This window comes from Leptosomus discolor, chromosome 9, assembly GCF_034619465.1.
Source record: "Leptosomus discolor isolate bLepDis1 chromosome 9, bLepDis1.hap2, whole genome shotgun sequence".
In the NCBI taxonomy this organism is placed as follows: domain Eukaryota; kingdom Metazoa; phylum Chordata; class Aves; order Leptosomiformes; family Leptosomidae; genus Leptosomus; species Leptosomus discolor.
Window position 1 is genome coordinate 32,240,377 of NC_141399.1, and position 16,474 is coordinate 32,256,850.

General features: G+C 34.8%; 1 protein-coding gene across 1 annotated transcript in view; it reads right to left on the reverse strand.

Moving 5' to 3' along the window:
* Positions 1-16,474, reverse strand: part of DIAPH2 (diaphanous related formin 2) — a 248,566-nt gene that overhangs the window by 93,472 nt on the left and 138,620 nt on the right. The window contains exon 25 of the mRNA XM_086470539.1: positions 7,484-7,648. Within this exon, the coding sequence (XP_086326665.1) occupies positions 7,484-7,648 (165 nt within the window). The remainder of the gene's footprint in view (positions 1-7,483; positions 7,649-16,474) is intronic.

Sequence of the window (16,474 nt, forward strand, 5' to 3'; positions counted from 1 at the left end):
CTACTCATAATTTCCTTTCCTCCTGTTGTTTAGGGATAACAGAATAACAACTTATTTATATGAAAATTTTGTTGGAAAATAACTTGAAGAGAAACTACTGGACTCAAAGGAATATCTCTGTATTGCTGATACATTTTGGTTAGAAGAATGAAAGATGAAAAAACAACATTGACTGTTCCAGAAAATGTTTCTCTCATATACTCCACATCTTGTCATTCAGCGTAACAACTTCTGAATACTTAGACCATGCGGAGGTACATTTATTAAATACGTTTCTGTCCAGTTTGCAAAAGGCAAGCAATTAGAAAAGATGATGCATGCATGTATATTTTTTATTTCAAGTAATAAAATAGGCATTATTTTCATTCAATATATGGCACTTCCTCTAATGATCATCAAAAGACCAGCTGTTTTCTTAACATTAAAATAGCTTAATAAGAGCATTACGAGACAAACACGTATCAAGCTCCAAACTTACTTTTATGTCTATGTATATATACACATACAAACACACACTGAGAGTTTTCTCTGTGACCTGGGGATGTGCCATTCAGCGTTTATTTCTGGTTTATTTCTTTAAAAACATTCATATGTATTCCACCTTTTTCAAATACACTAGCTGAACTGCATGGTTCTATATTGTTATCTTTAGTCACAAATGAAAGAAAGAAAAATGGTCATAGCAATCAACTTAGTATTCTCATTTTTACATAGCAGAATTGTATGCAGAATCACAGGTTAAGCAAAGAGAAATACAAGTAACAGCTGTTGTACAAAGACAATAGGAGACAAGCGAAGATTTTCTGAAGGGCCTTGGTGAATTTAAGTGCTCACAAAGGCCAATTATATCGATTTATATACATTGTAGTTTCAATTAAAACATGAAGCATATGTAATATACAAGTATATATGGATATATGAAGTATATGTAATACAGAAGTATATATGTATTGTTTGTAACTGACCTTCAAGGGAAACCTTCTCAAAGCACAAGCATCACCCATCCTGCCATGCAGGAGGCTGCGGAGGTGGGGCAGGGGCCAGCTTGGCTGAACAGGGAACACCTGACAGACCTCTGACACAAGACAGAAACACAGAAGAGTGGAAGGACAGCTATACTACCCAGGAGGAATACTGCCCAGGGACGGAAGTAATTCTAAGAAAGTCAAAGCTCAGATGGAAAAAAACTGATGAGCGATGTGAAAAGCAACGAGAAAGGCTTTCACAGCTACAAGGACAGACAAAGGAAAATAAAAGAAAATGTACGTCTGCTGCTGAATGGAGCGTGGAACCTAACATCAAAGAGGCTGAGGTACTCTGGGCCACCTTCATCTCAACCTTTGCCATCACTGTCTCACAGGCAGTTTGGGCAACTCACTGATGGCATTGCAAGGGCTTATTTCATCAAAAAGTTGTGGGACTCAAGGGACACCTCCAATGCCTGGAAAAGACAAATAATATGCTCATCTTCAAAAGAGCGAGGAACGCTTGGTGAACCACACACTAGTCAGCCATCGCTTCTGTTTTCAGGAAGATCACAAAGCAATTCTTTCTGGAAGCTACTTCCAGGCACATAAAGGACAAAAAGGTGACTGGAAACAGCCACATGGAACTTATCAAGAGTAAAGCGTGCCTGACCAACCTGATTGCCTTCTCTAATGAGAGGACTGGCTCTGAGGATGACGGGAGGGCAATGCATGTTGCCTACTTCGGCTTTAGCAAAGCCTTCAATACATTCTCTTGCAATCATGGTACCTTCTTCCTATTCTTCAAAACTCACTTGGGCAAGGTCCCATCTGGCTTGAACTAACTTCTACACTAGCCCTGATACGAGCAGGATGTCAAACTCAATGACCCTCTTAGCATCTCTCTCCAACCTAAGTTACCTTATGATTCTACGGCTTGTGTTGTCATCATAAATGTTCACACCAGAAATGTTAGCAACAAAAAGACAAGAAGCAATCTGAAGAACTTCTGAACTTGTAAGTTAAAACTGCTACTAGCAGAAGAAACAGGCTTTACCAATAGACAGGCATTAGCAATAACATAGGAGAATGACAAACAGGAAGAAACAAGTCATCAACACTTCAAAATATCTGAAAATGCACTTCAGACATTTACCAAAATACTAAAAAAGTTAATGGGACCTTAGAGGAAGCAGGCATTACAATTGTCTGAATTGGGCAAATTTAATAAATAAGCATGCTCTAGGGAATATCTGGAGATGCTGTATATCCTAAGTCTTTTCTGATTGCTCCCAAATTCTTATCAGTAGTTGTGACTTTTTTACAGTAAATTCCACAGATTAAACGAGTTCCAGTGTCTTTTTCCTTTTGGGAAACTTCTCACAAGCAGCAAAATGTTGCAGAAAATCTTAATTCTTTTCAGTAGTTTTTTTCCTTATAGAAAAAAAATAAATCACTGTACTGTGAACTTTTAATGCTTGCCCTAGGCCTTCCTCAAGTGTCTGGAAAAAATTAAATCCCTAAACAAGAATCTTTATGCCACTATAGTCTCCAAGGTTCTGCTCTACTGGATAAAATAAGTCAACAAATTCTCAAAAGACCTAATTACAATTACTACTACTAGTACTGTATATATCTGAACAAGTGAATTGACTGAGGCACAAATGGTGCTAAGAAAAAGAAAGTGTCTCTCCTTAAGCTACATAAGCCTCCTGTTTCACTTTTTATATTGAAGCATTACTATTTCAATTAGCATGCATCATACATATGGTCAAACTTAATTTCCTTATTTAGTAACTTTTCTTAAAAAGAGGCTTAGAAGGTAAAAGGACAGATAAAAAATTTAAAGATCATAGCACGAGATGCATATAATAAACTATTTACATCAACATGTAACATTAGAACAACATCTGAGCAAATTATTTTGTCCACTTTCTAAAATTAGAAAGCCATGCAAGAAATTAGCCCTACTTTTCAGAAAGACTACCTGTGGTATGTCTTTTCTGTTTGGAACACAAGTTTAATATTCCAAACCAAAACAGAGAACTAGACAGTTCTGTCCTGATAAACTAGATTAATTACAGAGACTTAGTCTTTGCGATAATTTGCCATCCTAGAAAAGCATTTTATCGCAGGTTGTTATTATAAGATAAAATGTAACTATCATACAAATATCCTAAGAAGAACTGACCACACATAGGTTTTTAGAAACTTGAAAAGCAGAAAGGCCCTCAGTCCCTGAAACACCTGGGGGATTGTGACTTTTGCTGGGAGAAGGAACAGAAGTTTGCATCTATAATAACTTCCTCTTAACACAGAAGACACTTGATGGCAATTAGGTAATAAGACAATTATGTCTTGCAATGCATCAATTTGATGAGTGTATTTACATGACAAGATGAAGAGTTTTGATGAGATGTTATCAGAACATGACAACCTCACACCAAGGATTGTCGGAACATATACATGAGGTTATAGTGATCCTCAGTAACAAGCAAGTGACCACTAGTTTATGACTAACTACACGGTGCCTACCAGAAGGAGGCTTTACTCTTGATTAATCCATAGCTACAACTTGTATCAAAAATTTTAAAAGAAAGTCTGATTTAGTATATAAATGAAACATAAAAGATGGGTTATATTTGAAAAAAGCTGAGTAGTTACAATCTGCCAAAAATATAGAAAACCTGCTTGCTCAAAATCAAATCTGGCAGAAGAAAAGGATTCAACTACAGGGGGTATTTTATCTGTGCCAAACACTTTCACAACAGCCTCTTCCCCTCCTATTAAATAACAGCAATAATAATAAAATCAAGGCAAGTCTCCTGTCCGCTCTGAGTACTAAGTAGTAGTCAGAACAACACAGGTATTTGCACAATCACATATAAAGAGCAAACAAAATAAAGGAGACTCATTCAAAGGAAACCCAGATAATATTTCTCAGTATGACTAATTAGGGTAGTTATACAATTTACACCACTGCTCCATATCCATGGAGAAGTATTTGCAGAAGTAAGATTCATACACATGTATACAGCATTAATAGAGGATTATGTGTAAATAATAATTAACAGTAGTTTCCACAAGCAGTCTCAATACCTTCATTACTCCAATTACTATAGCTGTTTCAGTGCTTAAAAATAAAGTCAGAACTGTCCTAATCTTTGACATGTTCCTAAATCAGTAAGTACTGGGTATCCGAATCTTTGTTACAAGTACAAATGAAGTGAGTTCATCTAGAAGAAAAATTTATTCTTAATTCAAATTAAAATTCCTCTGTGACTAAATAGGCCACGTGAACAATCTAGATTTGGAAGAACGTGAATAAATGCTCCTAAAACATGAACTCATTTAAATTAGGTAAACTAGCAAACGTTTTTTGGGGGAAAAAAAAGTTACGACAGTTCAGGCCAAATAAGAATCATCCCTTAAGTACAGGCATCAAAAACGCACTGAAACCTAAAACTAGACAGGCTATTCTCACAAATACTTTTTATGAAATTCAGCTAAGTTTGGATTGCCTTTTTTTTTTTAAAAAAAAGCAACCCTCCTGCTGGCCACCGTCTAAGGTTTTTGTATAGTACAGGCTTGCATTACAAGGCTTCTACTTAGCCCTAAACACTACTAACATAAAACGTAAATATAATCCTAGAAGTTGTTTTGCAGAAAAATTAAGGTCCTCACGGGCAAGTGGCTGAATGAGAGGCAGCAGCATTGCCTTGCAGCAGAGAAGGTTGAATCCATACTGGGCTACGTAAAACTGTAATAAGCACGTTGAAGGAAGCAATTCTTCTACTCTACTGGTACTTCCAAAGTCACATCTGGAGCTCTGCGCCCAGGCTGGGGTCTCCAGTGTAAGACAGATATAGTCACACTGGAGTGAGATAACAAGACGATGAGGCGGCTAAAGAACATGACAGAAGTTAATTTGTTCATCTGTAAGAAGAGAAGGCTCTGCAAAGACCTAATTGCTGTCTGTGGCTAATGGGAGAGTGTAGAGGAGACAGAACTACATTTTCTCAGAGGTGACAGAGAAGCGATAGGACAAGAGGTGACGGAAAAAAAAGTTAGAACACGGGAGGTTTTATTCAGTTATTTATTCTCCTACTACAAGTGCGATCACACACTGGAAAATGGACCGAGGTTGATTAAGGCCCTGTGCGATCTGCTCTAACTTGATCTTGCTTTGAGCAGAAAGTTTAACTACATAATCTCTACATAATTGCATGAATTTAGACATGGATAGCCAGCAACATAGTGTTGATATTGCATAGCATTGCACAGAAGTTAACCAGGATTCTATCTTTGCCAACAGTGGAACTTAGATCATCAGAAGATGCATTCGCTGCATGTCCATCTGTTTGAAATTTTGGCACCACAAATCTCGTGGTGATCCCTTCATAGCCAGTATTTTTAATCCAAGACTTTTTATTCAGTTGTCCCTTTGTTCTTTAAGTTATCAAAATAATGGACACAGGTAAAGCATTAACTATCATAATCAGACATCATATAGGCATTATATTAAAGGCTAAAGGATGGAATAACTATTTCTACAGAATACAACATTAATGTAGGAAATGAAAAAATATTATACTTGAAACTCAGAGATGTGCCCTCTGTATGAAGATATACACTTAAATCTCACAGAATTCATTTTTCCTTAACTAGCAATCAATAACCACAGATAAAAAGTGGTCAGCTAGATTGTAGTTCATCGCCTTATCAAAATGATCAGCAACACCAGAGTTAAACTCAGGCAAACACAGTGAAAAGAACAAGTGTTGTTGAAAACATAACATGAAAAAATGTATCGTTAATACTACATCATGTAGTCCAAAGTTCACAATACTGAGAAAAGTCAATAGTCAAATTATTATCCCTAACATTTTTTAAAGTCTTAAGTACAGCTTTTTGCTGTGAAATAACAACCTTCTACGTATGATTCAGTAGCACCCCCAGCACTGAATTCAACACCTCACTTTTAAAGAATTACTTACAGAAACTCATTCTAAAGCTGAAACAATAACAATTTCATCTGTTCCTGGAACTGTTTATTTTCTGCTTTTCATTCACTTGGAAAGGCCACAAAAATATTCCAGCTTTATTATTAGAAGAGTTATTGCACTTCATATTTAATTTTTTACATTTAGCAACTGAAATACCACTTCCCCACCCCAGTATTACTCAAGTCACTCCAAAGAAACATGTGAAGCTCTTACAAATGTTCTCCGTGGAGATTCAGTTATAACCACTGAAGAGCAACAGGCTATCAGCCAGATCTTTAGGAAGTCAAAAGGAAGAAAAATAAAAGTCAGCAAGTATTTTCATTCTAATTCACCTTCTAGAAGCCTTCTAGCTAGAGCCCTCTAGCTCCTGTCACCGTCACAGCAGTTTAAATACATACTTGAGGACAGATTTTCATCACAGTATTTGGATATTGCTAGTTTGAAGTCTGTTTGAAGTAGTTAGATTTCCAAATTCACTGAAAACATAAGCACTGGATTTATGAAACAGTAAATGCATTGAAATATCCCATGAGAACTATTCCTGTTCTTGACAAGTCTTCATGCAGATGTGTTGGCTTACTTACTAATTGTAAGAGAGCTGGGGATTTGCTTATGGGGAAAAAAAGAACCATTTCAGTCAATTTAAAATAAATAGTTAAATATTTCATACTAAAAGTTTTCCAACAAACTCGGCATGAAAACAATGTTTCAAAGTAGTTATTCCTCCAACCCACTGAAACAAGTCCTTATGATTACATGATAAATTAAGCCAACTACTTGCAATAGACAGATCAGTGAGCCACAGCAGTATGGTAAACAGCGGTATTTCCAAGTGATGTTAATATTCTCTAGAGACACAACATGACATTCTAGGCATCTGTTTTCCCTCTACGCTTCCTACGGTGCAGTTAATTATGGCTCCCAGACAGCCATTAGGAAAGATGACATTAACACCATTAAAAAACTTCGATGTTTAAAATGAAATTCTTAAATTTCTTCATAAAAAAGCCACACCCTGACACCAACCATTCTGGATGACCGAAAATAGTAGGTGTAAGTGTCTCAGTGAACTTCATGAGTTCTGTCAGCAGCACAGAGCTCATCTTAAAGCCTCAGCTTTAGCATCACAGCATCATTAAGGCATCAGACAGATTCTAACACAACATAAATGTAGACATGTCCATTCAGGTCTTGATTTTAACATGTTTTTCAGTATCACAGCCGTTTGCTGTGCATCAAACAACAGGCAAGTTTTTTAAAGGAGGAAAAATATTTTCTAATTATCCATATGTCTCAACCTCATTGACAGTTGAGGTGGCAAATTACAAACTGGAGGACAATAGCTATCCATGAACAAAATCTAAATAATTCTGGAAATATTCATGCAATTTCCTGTCACAGAACAAAATATAAAGTTAACTATTACACAAGAAATAGAGAAAATAGGAAAGAATTAAAATTGGGATAAAAAAGATGTAAGAATATATATAATATTTCGCAGACATTACTCACCAAAAACAGAGTTCTGAAGTTGCTCAGATCGCCAAAGAATTCTTCTATGCTTATTGCTTTGGGATCAAAGGTAAAGTATTCTCCCAAATTTTCATACAATTTAGTCATGTTGTTGTGCATGTTGGACAATTTTTCGTATTGCTCTCGAGCACTCTCAGCAAAGCTGTAAGGTTTTGTTAAGGCAAATGATTCAAATGTAATCCAATCTAACAGTAAAAAAAAAAGAAAACTCAGTACAAAGGTTAGAACTGGAAAATTTGCTGTTCTGCTTTCAAATATGATATTTTTATGTATTAATATTTACATGTCCGCAAGTTCAACATAAGGTGGTGGTATACTTTTCCATTAAATGATCCCTTTCCAATGGAGAAGATTTGCCATTAACAAGACTATACAACTGACTTCATAAATTTTCCAAATACCTTGAACATCCCTCCTCTAATTAATGATTAATTTGGTAAAATACATTCTATGAAAAGACATACTGAAAATTAGTTCGCTGTGAGAATCTGACTATGATGTCCCACTCTGTTCAAGTGATATCATGTCCCCCATATTACGTACATGTATTCTCTATGTGCAAGTTGCATTGTGCGTAACTACCAATGACAAAATTATACAGTATGACATTTCATTTTCTTTGCCTTCTATTACAGATGTTGTCTTTGTGGACTCTTTAATGCCCAGCCACATAGCTCCACTCATGCCTCAGGCCTCCTCTACTAGGTACACTTACTTGGGGCACACTTTCAACTAAGTAATTTCACAGAACTTATAAAAATGTTATATCCACCCACTTGGCCCTGTTAAATGACAAACAGGTTTGAAAAATTATTAGTAAGAAAACCAGCACGGAATAACAGAAGTCTTTTTTTCCTTTAAGAAGTATGGAAGTCCAGAAATGAAACTGAGATTGACTTCCATCCCAGCAGTCATCATTAAAAGTCTGGCATAATCCTTTTAAATCGAAAAAAGTGGCATTTTTTTTTCCCCTATATGAAAATAAGTATTTTTAGAACAACTCATTTGCAAATACAGCAAGGGTACAAGCTACTCAGGGAAATATTAGTTTGCCTTGAAGCAGCTACGTTTTGGCCTGCTGTTTTCTTCTGTGGTGGATTTTTATATCCACAGAGATACAAAGTCGCAAAGCGCTGTAAAAAAAAACCCAGCAAGTACATGATTAAACTAGTTCTGCTGATACCGAACTGTAGGTGATGAAAGGGCTGTGCTGTACATATAAAACCCAAGAACAAAAGACACAAGTTATTCCCTGAACTACAAAAATCATGCAGCCTGGCTCCCTGTGGCTTTTACTTGTAACAACTCTCTTCCATGTGGATTCTGACTCTTAATACAGCAGAGCGCATGCTTCAACCTTTCCCCATACTTCAGACTCTAATGTGAGACTCTGCCTCGTATCACATTTCTAATTACTCAGTATTTTTGAGGTCCTTATCTCCGCAGAATAGCAAACAACCCAGAAAATAATTAGGGGAAAGAGACATACAAAGAACTCCTATAAACCATTTGGTTTTGAGATTAGACTAAACCCAATTTTGATTCTTCAGAAAACAGTCAACAAATTGCAGAGTAAAGAAAGCAAATTCAGGCAGATATTCTACTCGTAACATTTCTGTGGTGTTTGGATACTGTTGTGTACTTAAAAGGCTGTCATTTCACAAGCATAACAAAGCTGAAAATATCTTCCATTGGAAAACGGTCTAATAATTCACCTGGATTTTCCTGCTCTAACTTATGCGAGGGTATGTAAATAGTAATTTAAGAATTGTTTCTTAAAACTATGATTGAAAACTTTATATAAAATAAATTTTCCTCCTAAGAAACTTATTTTCCAAGTAATCCTCTCTTCTTCATTAAAGCCTCAGTAGCATAAAAGGAGAGCTATATTCTTTTGTTAGCTCACAACGTCCATTTGGAATGGCAAAAAGTAGAAACCAACCATGTGATTGATCTTAATATATAAATATCAAGATTTTGAAACAGTACTATCTGCCTATATAGTTTCATACCAGTGCAGACAGTAGTAATACCTATATTTTCGTTTTATTGAAATGAAGTTTAACCTGCTTGGTTAGAATTTCAAGCTTGGACTGTTGAATCGTTGAATTGCTTATCTTGGTACAAGACAAACTTGGTATAGTTCAGTCTTCAATGACATTTAACTGTACAAAAGGAAATGAAAATTTAATGGCAAGAATACATTAAATAGATTATAATGGCACATTACTGAATTATTGAGCACAGACTAAAATTTTTAGTAAAACATGGATTGACTTAGAGTCAGCAGACTACTGTCTTGAACAACTTACCAAAAGTACTAGGAAAAAGAAATATGAAGGTATATAATTATACAAATTCACCTGTGGTTCCTTTAAAAACAACCTAATATAATATAATAAATATAATAAAATATAATGTCAAATTAATATATTAAAATTGAAAGAAAATTCTTAAATAAAAGAAAAAACCTTCAAACATTCTAGATTTGAAATTAATTCTTTGAGACAAAGCTCCCAGAGTGAAATTCTTCATTCAGGTCACACATTCAACGTGAGAAATAACAGCAGTAAGCACTACAAAAAAAAAAATCAATACTGCTACTAAAACTAGAAGATTTTTTTAAACTAACACTGTAGAAACATATACTGTAATTTCAACATTATTGTTTTTTATCTCATAAGTATCAAACTGCAAATAAGAAATACCATTAAACAGATGGCTTGCAAGACAAAGGACTGTTGGTAAGATGGACGAGTATGATAAGCAAAGAGAGAACAGAGTATTTTAACTATACTTAATTTTGAAGAAAACAAGTCAGTGCTGTAGATACAATAGTTTCCAGTCATATACCATGTCTTATTAACAAAGTTACTTTGTCACACTCTATATGCTTCATACAATCTTCATACTTAGAGAATACTAATAACTTGAAACATCACCTTGAAATGTACTACTTCAAGTCACTGCAAAGGCTTAGCCAATACAATAATTCCAGAGAAGCAGTGCCATACTTGCCTACACTATTTCATTAAAAAACATTATTGAAAAATCTAAGCTACCAAAACATTGTATAATAGAAATAATTAATTCCGACAATTTTCATTAATATAGATTGAAGCTCACAAAAACTGTAAACAAGGTTTCATTCTTACTATTCTGAACCAAGACAAAAATCACACAACTACCAAGTGTTAAGATGCTTGTTCAACTAAGAGAAATTACTGTATTCACAAGCTTGGTTGTTCTCATAAACAATTTTTTTTAAAAGTTTCTTTCATAACCAAAGTGTTATTTCCGTTTAAAATTTACACGTCTTCTGAAAGTGCTATCCTATTTCATTGGTTTTAACATATCACCCCGAGATTAATAAATAAATAAATCACTGTTCAGTAACCATACCAAAAAGTAACTGTTGGAATTAATTATTAGTATAGGCTTTACCATGCAGCCCAGTAAAATCCTCTGCATGTCATGTCTCCAAAGAAAATTAAAGTGCAAACAAATAACAAAAGAAAACTTCATGTCTTTTAAATTACAAAGATGCAATTAAATGTAGACCATTAACTCCCATTATCCTTACAGCTTAGTGACTTTTGTTGTCAAATTTCAGTTATCTACTAATTCTACTTTTTCCTGTCTCTTCTGGCTGGGAAACCTCCACCTTTTTCTATTTTTTTCTTTTCTTTTCCTTTTTTTTTTAAAAAAAAAAAGAAAAAAAGGATTTTGTCTATGTGTTTGCATTTCAGCTGCCAATTTAAGCTTCCATCCAGTTCTGTAGGTTGCTTGACAATGACCACCACCAAGAAGGGAAAAAATGTTTTGACAACCAGATGGATAAGGATTTCTGTAGTGAGAACATTAAGTGTAGTGTCACTATCAGAACACAGGTAAATATCAGTACAGCTGTAGAAAGCCAGCTGTAATGACTGAAGATATTTTTCCAGTAAATAAATCAATGATTTTTTACATTTTGGAACATGACCAGATGACTACAGTTTGCTGGCATTTCAATGCAATGTCTAAATCAAATCACTTAACTAAGCAAGTAATGGATACAAATGTTACCATGACACTATGCCTCCACATTATGTCAGAGATAATCACTAATTTCCATCAGTAATACAATTAAATTCTTTATGTCCATATCAGGACCACTACCATGGTACCTCCATGCTTTCTACTGGTTTCTTCCATGTAAACAGATGAGAAAAAAGGATCAGAGAAATCAAGGTTAAAGACTTCAAATCAACTGTAGGGAAAGTCATCACTTCTACCATAACATCTGCTATGAATTTAACATCAACATATCAACAACCTGAATAATACTTAAAGTACCTCAAGACACAAAAAATGCACCTGCTCAAAGGCAACACCTATTACTGTCAGCTCTTACAAAGAAAAAGAAAGCCAACACTGACAGGTTGACAACAATAAATGTGCCACAGTAGTTACAGCACTCGTAATTCAGCTGTAATTATCCAGAACGCACTGGTGTTCCAGCGCTTTAGAAGGCCCCTCTCCAGGGCATATAATCACTATAAAAATGGAATTTAAGAGATGTTCACCACAGGTCTGAAACAGTAAAACAAACAGACCACAGAGTTTATGCCATTGATACTTCCAGAAGAAGAGCAAACACACAGCAAACAAAAAGGAGACACCTGCCCAAAACTTAACACTTTCCAAAAGCATTTCAAAGACTGGACAGAACTTATTTTCGACATGACCTTCCAGCTACTGGTTACAGGAAGCTGAAAGCAAGTGAAAGCAGCATTCCATTTGAACAGTTTTTCATGTAGTGCTTGATTCTCAAAAGTTTGCGCTGACACAAAAAAATTCACCAAGAAAGAGGCAGCGGGCATTATGCCACAGATGCATTAACACCTAACAGAGAGCAAACCACAAGGACAATAGAAAATAAAGGCCCACTGGGAGTAGAGATGAAAGATGTTATAATTTATAAATATACTCAACCTAAACAGAAAGAATCAATGTATTTAGCATATTATATAAATTAGCACTATAATGAGGAGGTAAAAAATAATCAGCCTGGGATTTTCTAGAAGTCTGGAAAGCAAAGTCACCTAACTTTATTTATTTAAATATCTAATCCACTTATTTTTCAGCTAACTTCAGTTTTACTGAATAGAGCAAGGTTTCTTATTCTACTACCACACTGATCCTAATATTCATTACGAACAAAAACTGTTCTCAAAAGGCAGCACAGCATCATCAAAAAACAGAAACATGCTTTGTCATAAATCTCCATATGATTTCCTTTAAATTTGCCCACACCAGTCTTAAGTGCATTTCTAACTGTTTGATTCTACAGTTTCATTTTATATGACACATTGGTTTTAGAGAAAAATTATAGTCAACCACAATATATAATTTACAATAGAAAAACTTGTAATCCATTTATTATTTCCAATGTAAATACATTTTTTCTTAAAATAATGCATTTTTGAAAAATAGTGTTTTGTTTGCACTGAGTGCAAAATATCCATGAACTATATCGTTATGCAATGATAAAGCTCAGAGACTCCATAATTCTAAATACTGCAAGACTGAAAATATATGTCAATGGGCACTCTTTCATGATTTACTAAATTTACAATTTGAAATAATTTATTGTTAGCTATTCCAAACTCTCGAGTACTCATTTACTGTTCTGATAATTGACAATTTCCATCAGAATGTTCTGTGTGTCACATAATACAGTTTAATTAAAACTGGCTTATTAGAACTCCATAACAAATCATATGTTTGAATGTTTCTCTCCCATCCTGAACAGAACAACGGAATTAATGTCAGCAGTACTTGAAGCAGGACGGAACACCGCCACATATCATAATGTTACTTTATTTTTCTGGAAATACATATACACACTAAAACTCTTTAAAGGGAGAGATAATATCTGGAAGATCTGGAACAACTAACATACCAATAGTTCATGTTCTGATAAAATTACAACTTCATTATTACTCCAATGCAGAGTATATAAAATTTAATGGCATAAAACCGGTCTATTTTCTTTACTGTGGATTCTTCTGTTTTGAAGAAACAAAAGTTAGTTTTACTTCAGTTAACTAGTTGTCATACCAATCTATAATGTGTTACTGCAGACATTGTCAGAAAATTGATAAATGTGCTGAAAAACTGCCTATTCAAAAGGCTTGAAAGTAAAATTGTTGGAGCCTGAAGTGACAGGGTTGGGGGAAAATTAATTAGGCAGAAATAATTTTGTAAATAATCACACAACAGCCGATTTTGTTTGTATGCCTTTATGATGTATTAGATAAAGCACACGAGAGTGAGATTAAGAACATCTGTGACACCACTCATCATAAATGTTACATTTTACTAGTATCAGTGTGTGGATCACTAGATTTATTTGCAAATTGACCTTATTCACAGGTGGCACTTGACATCCTCAGCAGTAAGAAATTAGCACAAGTGGAAGCTAAGTGTACAGCAGAGCAGAAATCAGAAGACTGTGTCCACCGATAGGTCTGCATTTATTTAAAGGTTCTTTACTGGAAATTCACAACCTAATGCATATTTGAACTTCTCTATTTCCGACTGTGAATCAACTGTTGAGTAACAGCCAAGCTGAACTTAAATGAGTGACTAAACACTGGAACAGGTTGTCCAGAGAGGTTATGGAGTTTTGGAGATTCTCAAAAGCCACCTGGACACAGTTCTGTACACCTACTCTAGACGGCCCTATATGAGCAGAGAGGTTGGACAAGATGACCTCCAAAGGTCTCTTCCAACCTCAATCATTCTGTGAAACGGGAAATCCAAATGAACAAGTCTTTGATTACTCTGTTTATACATCATTTCAACTTCAAAATATAACATCTCAAATAATTTCTTTCCCTCCAAGATGGATATATACTGCAACTTCATTTCATTAAAAGAAAATCCCAAATTCACAAATAACTTTTACACACTGTACTTCAACCAAATATAGCTTTTCCCACACTAAGCATGCCAGCATTAAACCAGATGAAGAGAATTGCTAAAGAGAAACACGAAACACTAAGAACAAACCAGTTGTCAGGATCCTCATATAAACACCCCTTTTTAAACTACCTTGCTGAGTCGTTCATTATTTCAACAAACCAAATGGTCTTTACTATTTAAACTTGGTTTTCAATAAAATGGATTATTTTCATCATCATCATAATTTCACAAGGTACTAGCAATTCAGCTAAAGCAAGTAAAAGGACCAAATAATTGAATGTATTTATCTGCACTGGGTTTGAGTTAGCTTTCTATCCACACATAAGCCAACTCCTTCTCTGACTTTACAAAAAAGAACCAAACCCATGCTTTAAACTGATTTGTGAAAATAATGTAATACCTTGGCATGATCATCTGAAATTAAAGCCACAAGCAGACTGCTGGCTAATCTATTGCCATACACTGTTCATAAAGCAAAACACTTTTTTTTTTCCCCGTGGGTACACTTACATACTACTAATATTAAAGAAAAACACTTCAACAAGAAAACAAATATTTTTGTCATGACTTCCAAACAACTACCACTAAGTGTGAAAAGTTACTAAAAATATTTCAATTATACAAACTGCATCCTGTCATTTCAAAACTCTTGCATACCACTTCAGAGCAGAATTCTGGACCAAGGAACCACCAAACTAGGCTAAAAGTATGTTTTATATTGCTAGAAGAGAAAGTTTGATTCAATAGCGTCATCATCCTTAATGAAGGATGTACAGGTGCTCTTGGATTGTAATCTCCAAGCTCATTCATAATAGATCATTGAACTGGAGAAACACAAACAGAACTTATTAGCTGAAGACAGAAATTCAGCTTTAATAGCAGTAAGTCATTTACACTGATAGCTTTATTTTCACCTGCTATCAGTATGTAAACAGAAGCTAACAACTTTATCATTCACATTACATACATGATGTTTCTCTGTGACTACACAGAAGACAAGACTTCTGGAGCATAAACAGATAATTATGAATCACAATTATATACCTAATCTTTTCTCCCTGTTGAAAGCCTTCGGAAAAAAATCTCAAAATGAACTGCAGGATTCTTCATTACAATACACTTCATCTACCCAAATGAGAACCCAAAGAAACCAAGACCCACAGAAGGAGCCCCATTTTATCTTACACAAAATCATGTACTTGTAAAGAGCTTAAAGATTCACTAATAAAACACCCATAAAAAACTCATAATTGCTTTGTAATTAGAAAGCAAATTACCTCATTATTTAGCATTTGACAGAATAGCCAGGGAAAAAACCCTGCAAAAGAAGAGTTCTCAGCTACCATACAAAAAAGACGTCCATTCCTCTCCCTGGCCTTCATTCCATTAGTACCTGAAGAAGTCATTAACTATAAGAATTATTTAATACAACTGGATTCACTGTGTACAGACATTATTTCAGTGTTTGTGTTCATGAAAGTGAAGCACAGAAATACCATAACCGTCTGATAACAACGCTGAGACCTACTCTTTCTTCCCAAAATGCAGAATCATGCTTAAATTCATGTTAATTAAGATGAGGCTTTCTGACTTGTCCCTGAATGGCCATAAAACTTTAATCTTGATAAATAAACACTAGAAAAATCTGTCAATGTTTACTTACTCCTAGCTCTAAGCAATCATACCAATTCCTAATTTCATGCATTCAAACTTCTCCATAATGAAAAGACCATTTCCATTGATTCTACATACACCACTTATTATGCACAAGAGAAAGCTTATGTCAACATAATTTCAATACTGCCTTTCTTATTTATATTTCTGTTAATCAGGATGCTTATTTCTCTAAAAGTCCCATAGGAACCCTCTAGACAAAAACTGATAAACAAGGGCCTATTTTATAAAATATTCAGTCCAAGGAACAAAACTCCACAGGCTGTTTCTAAAATTGATTTGTATTGGAAAAGTATGCTCAAAGACTTACGGTGCTGATTCAGG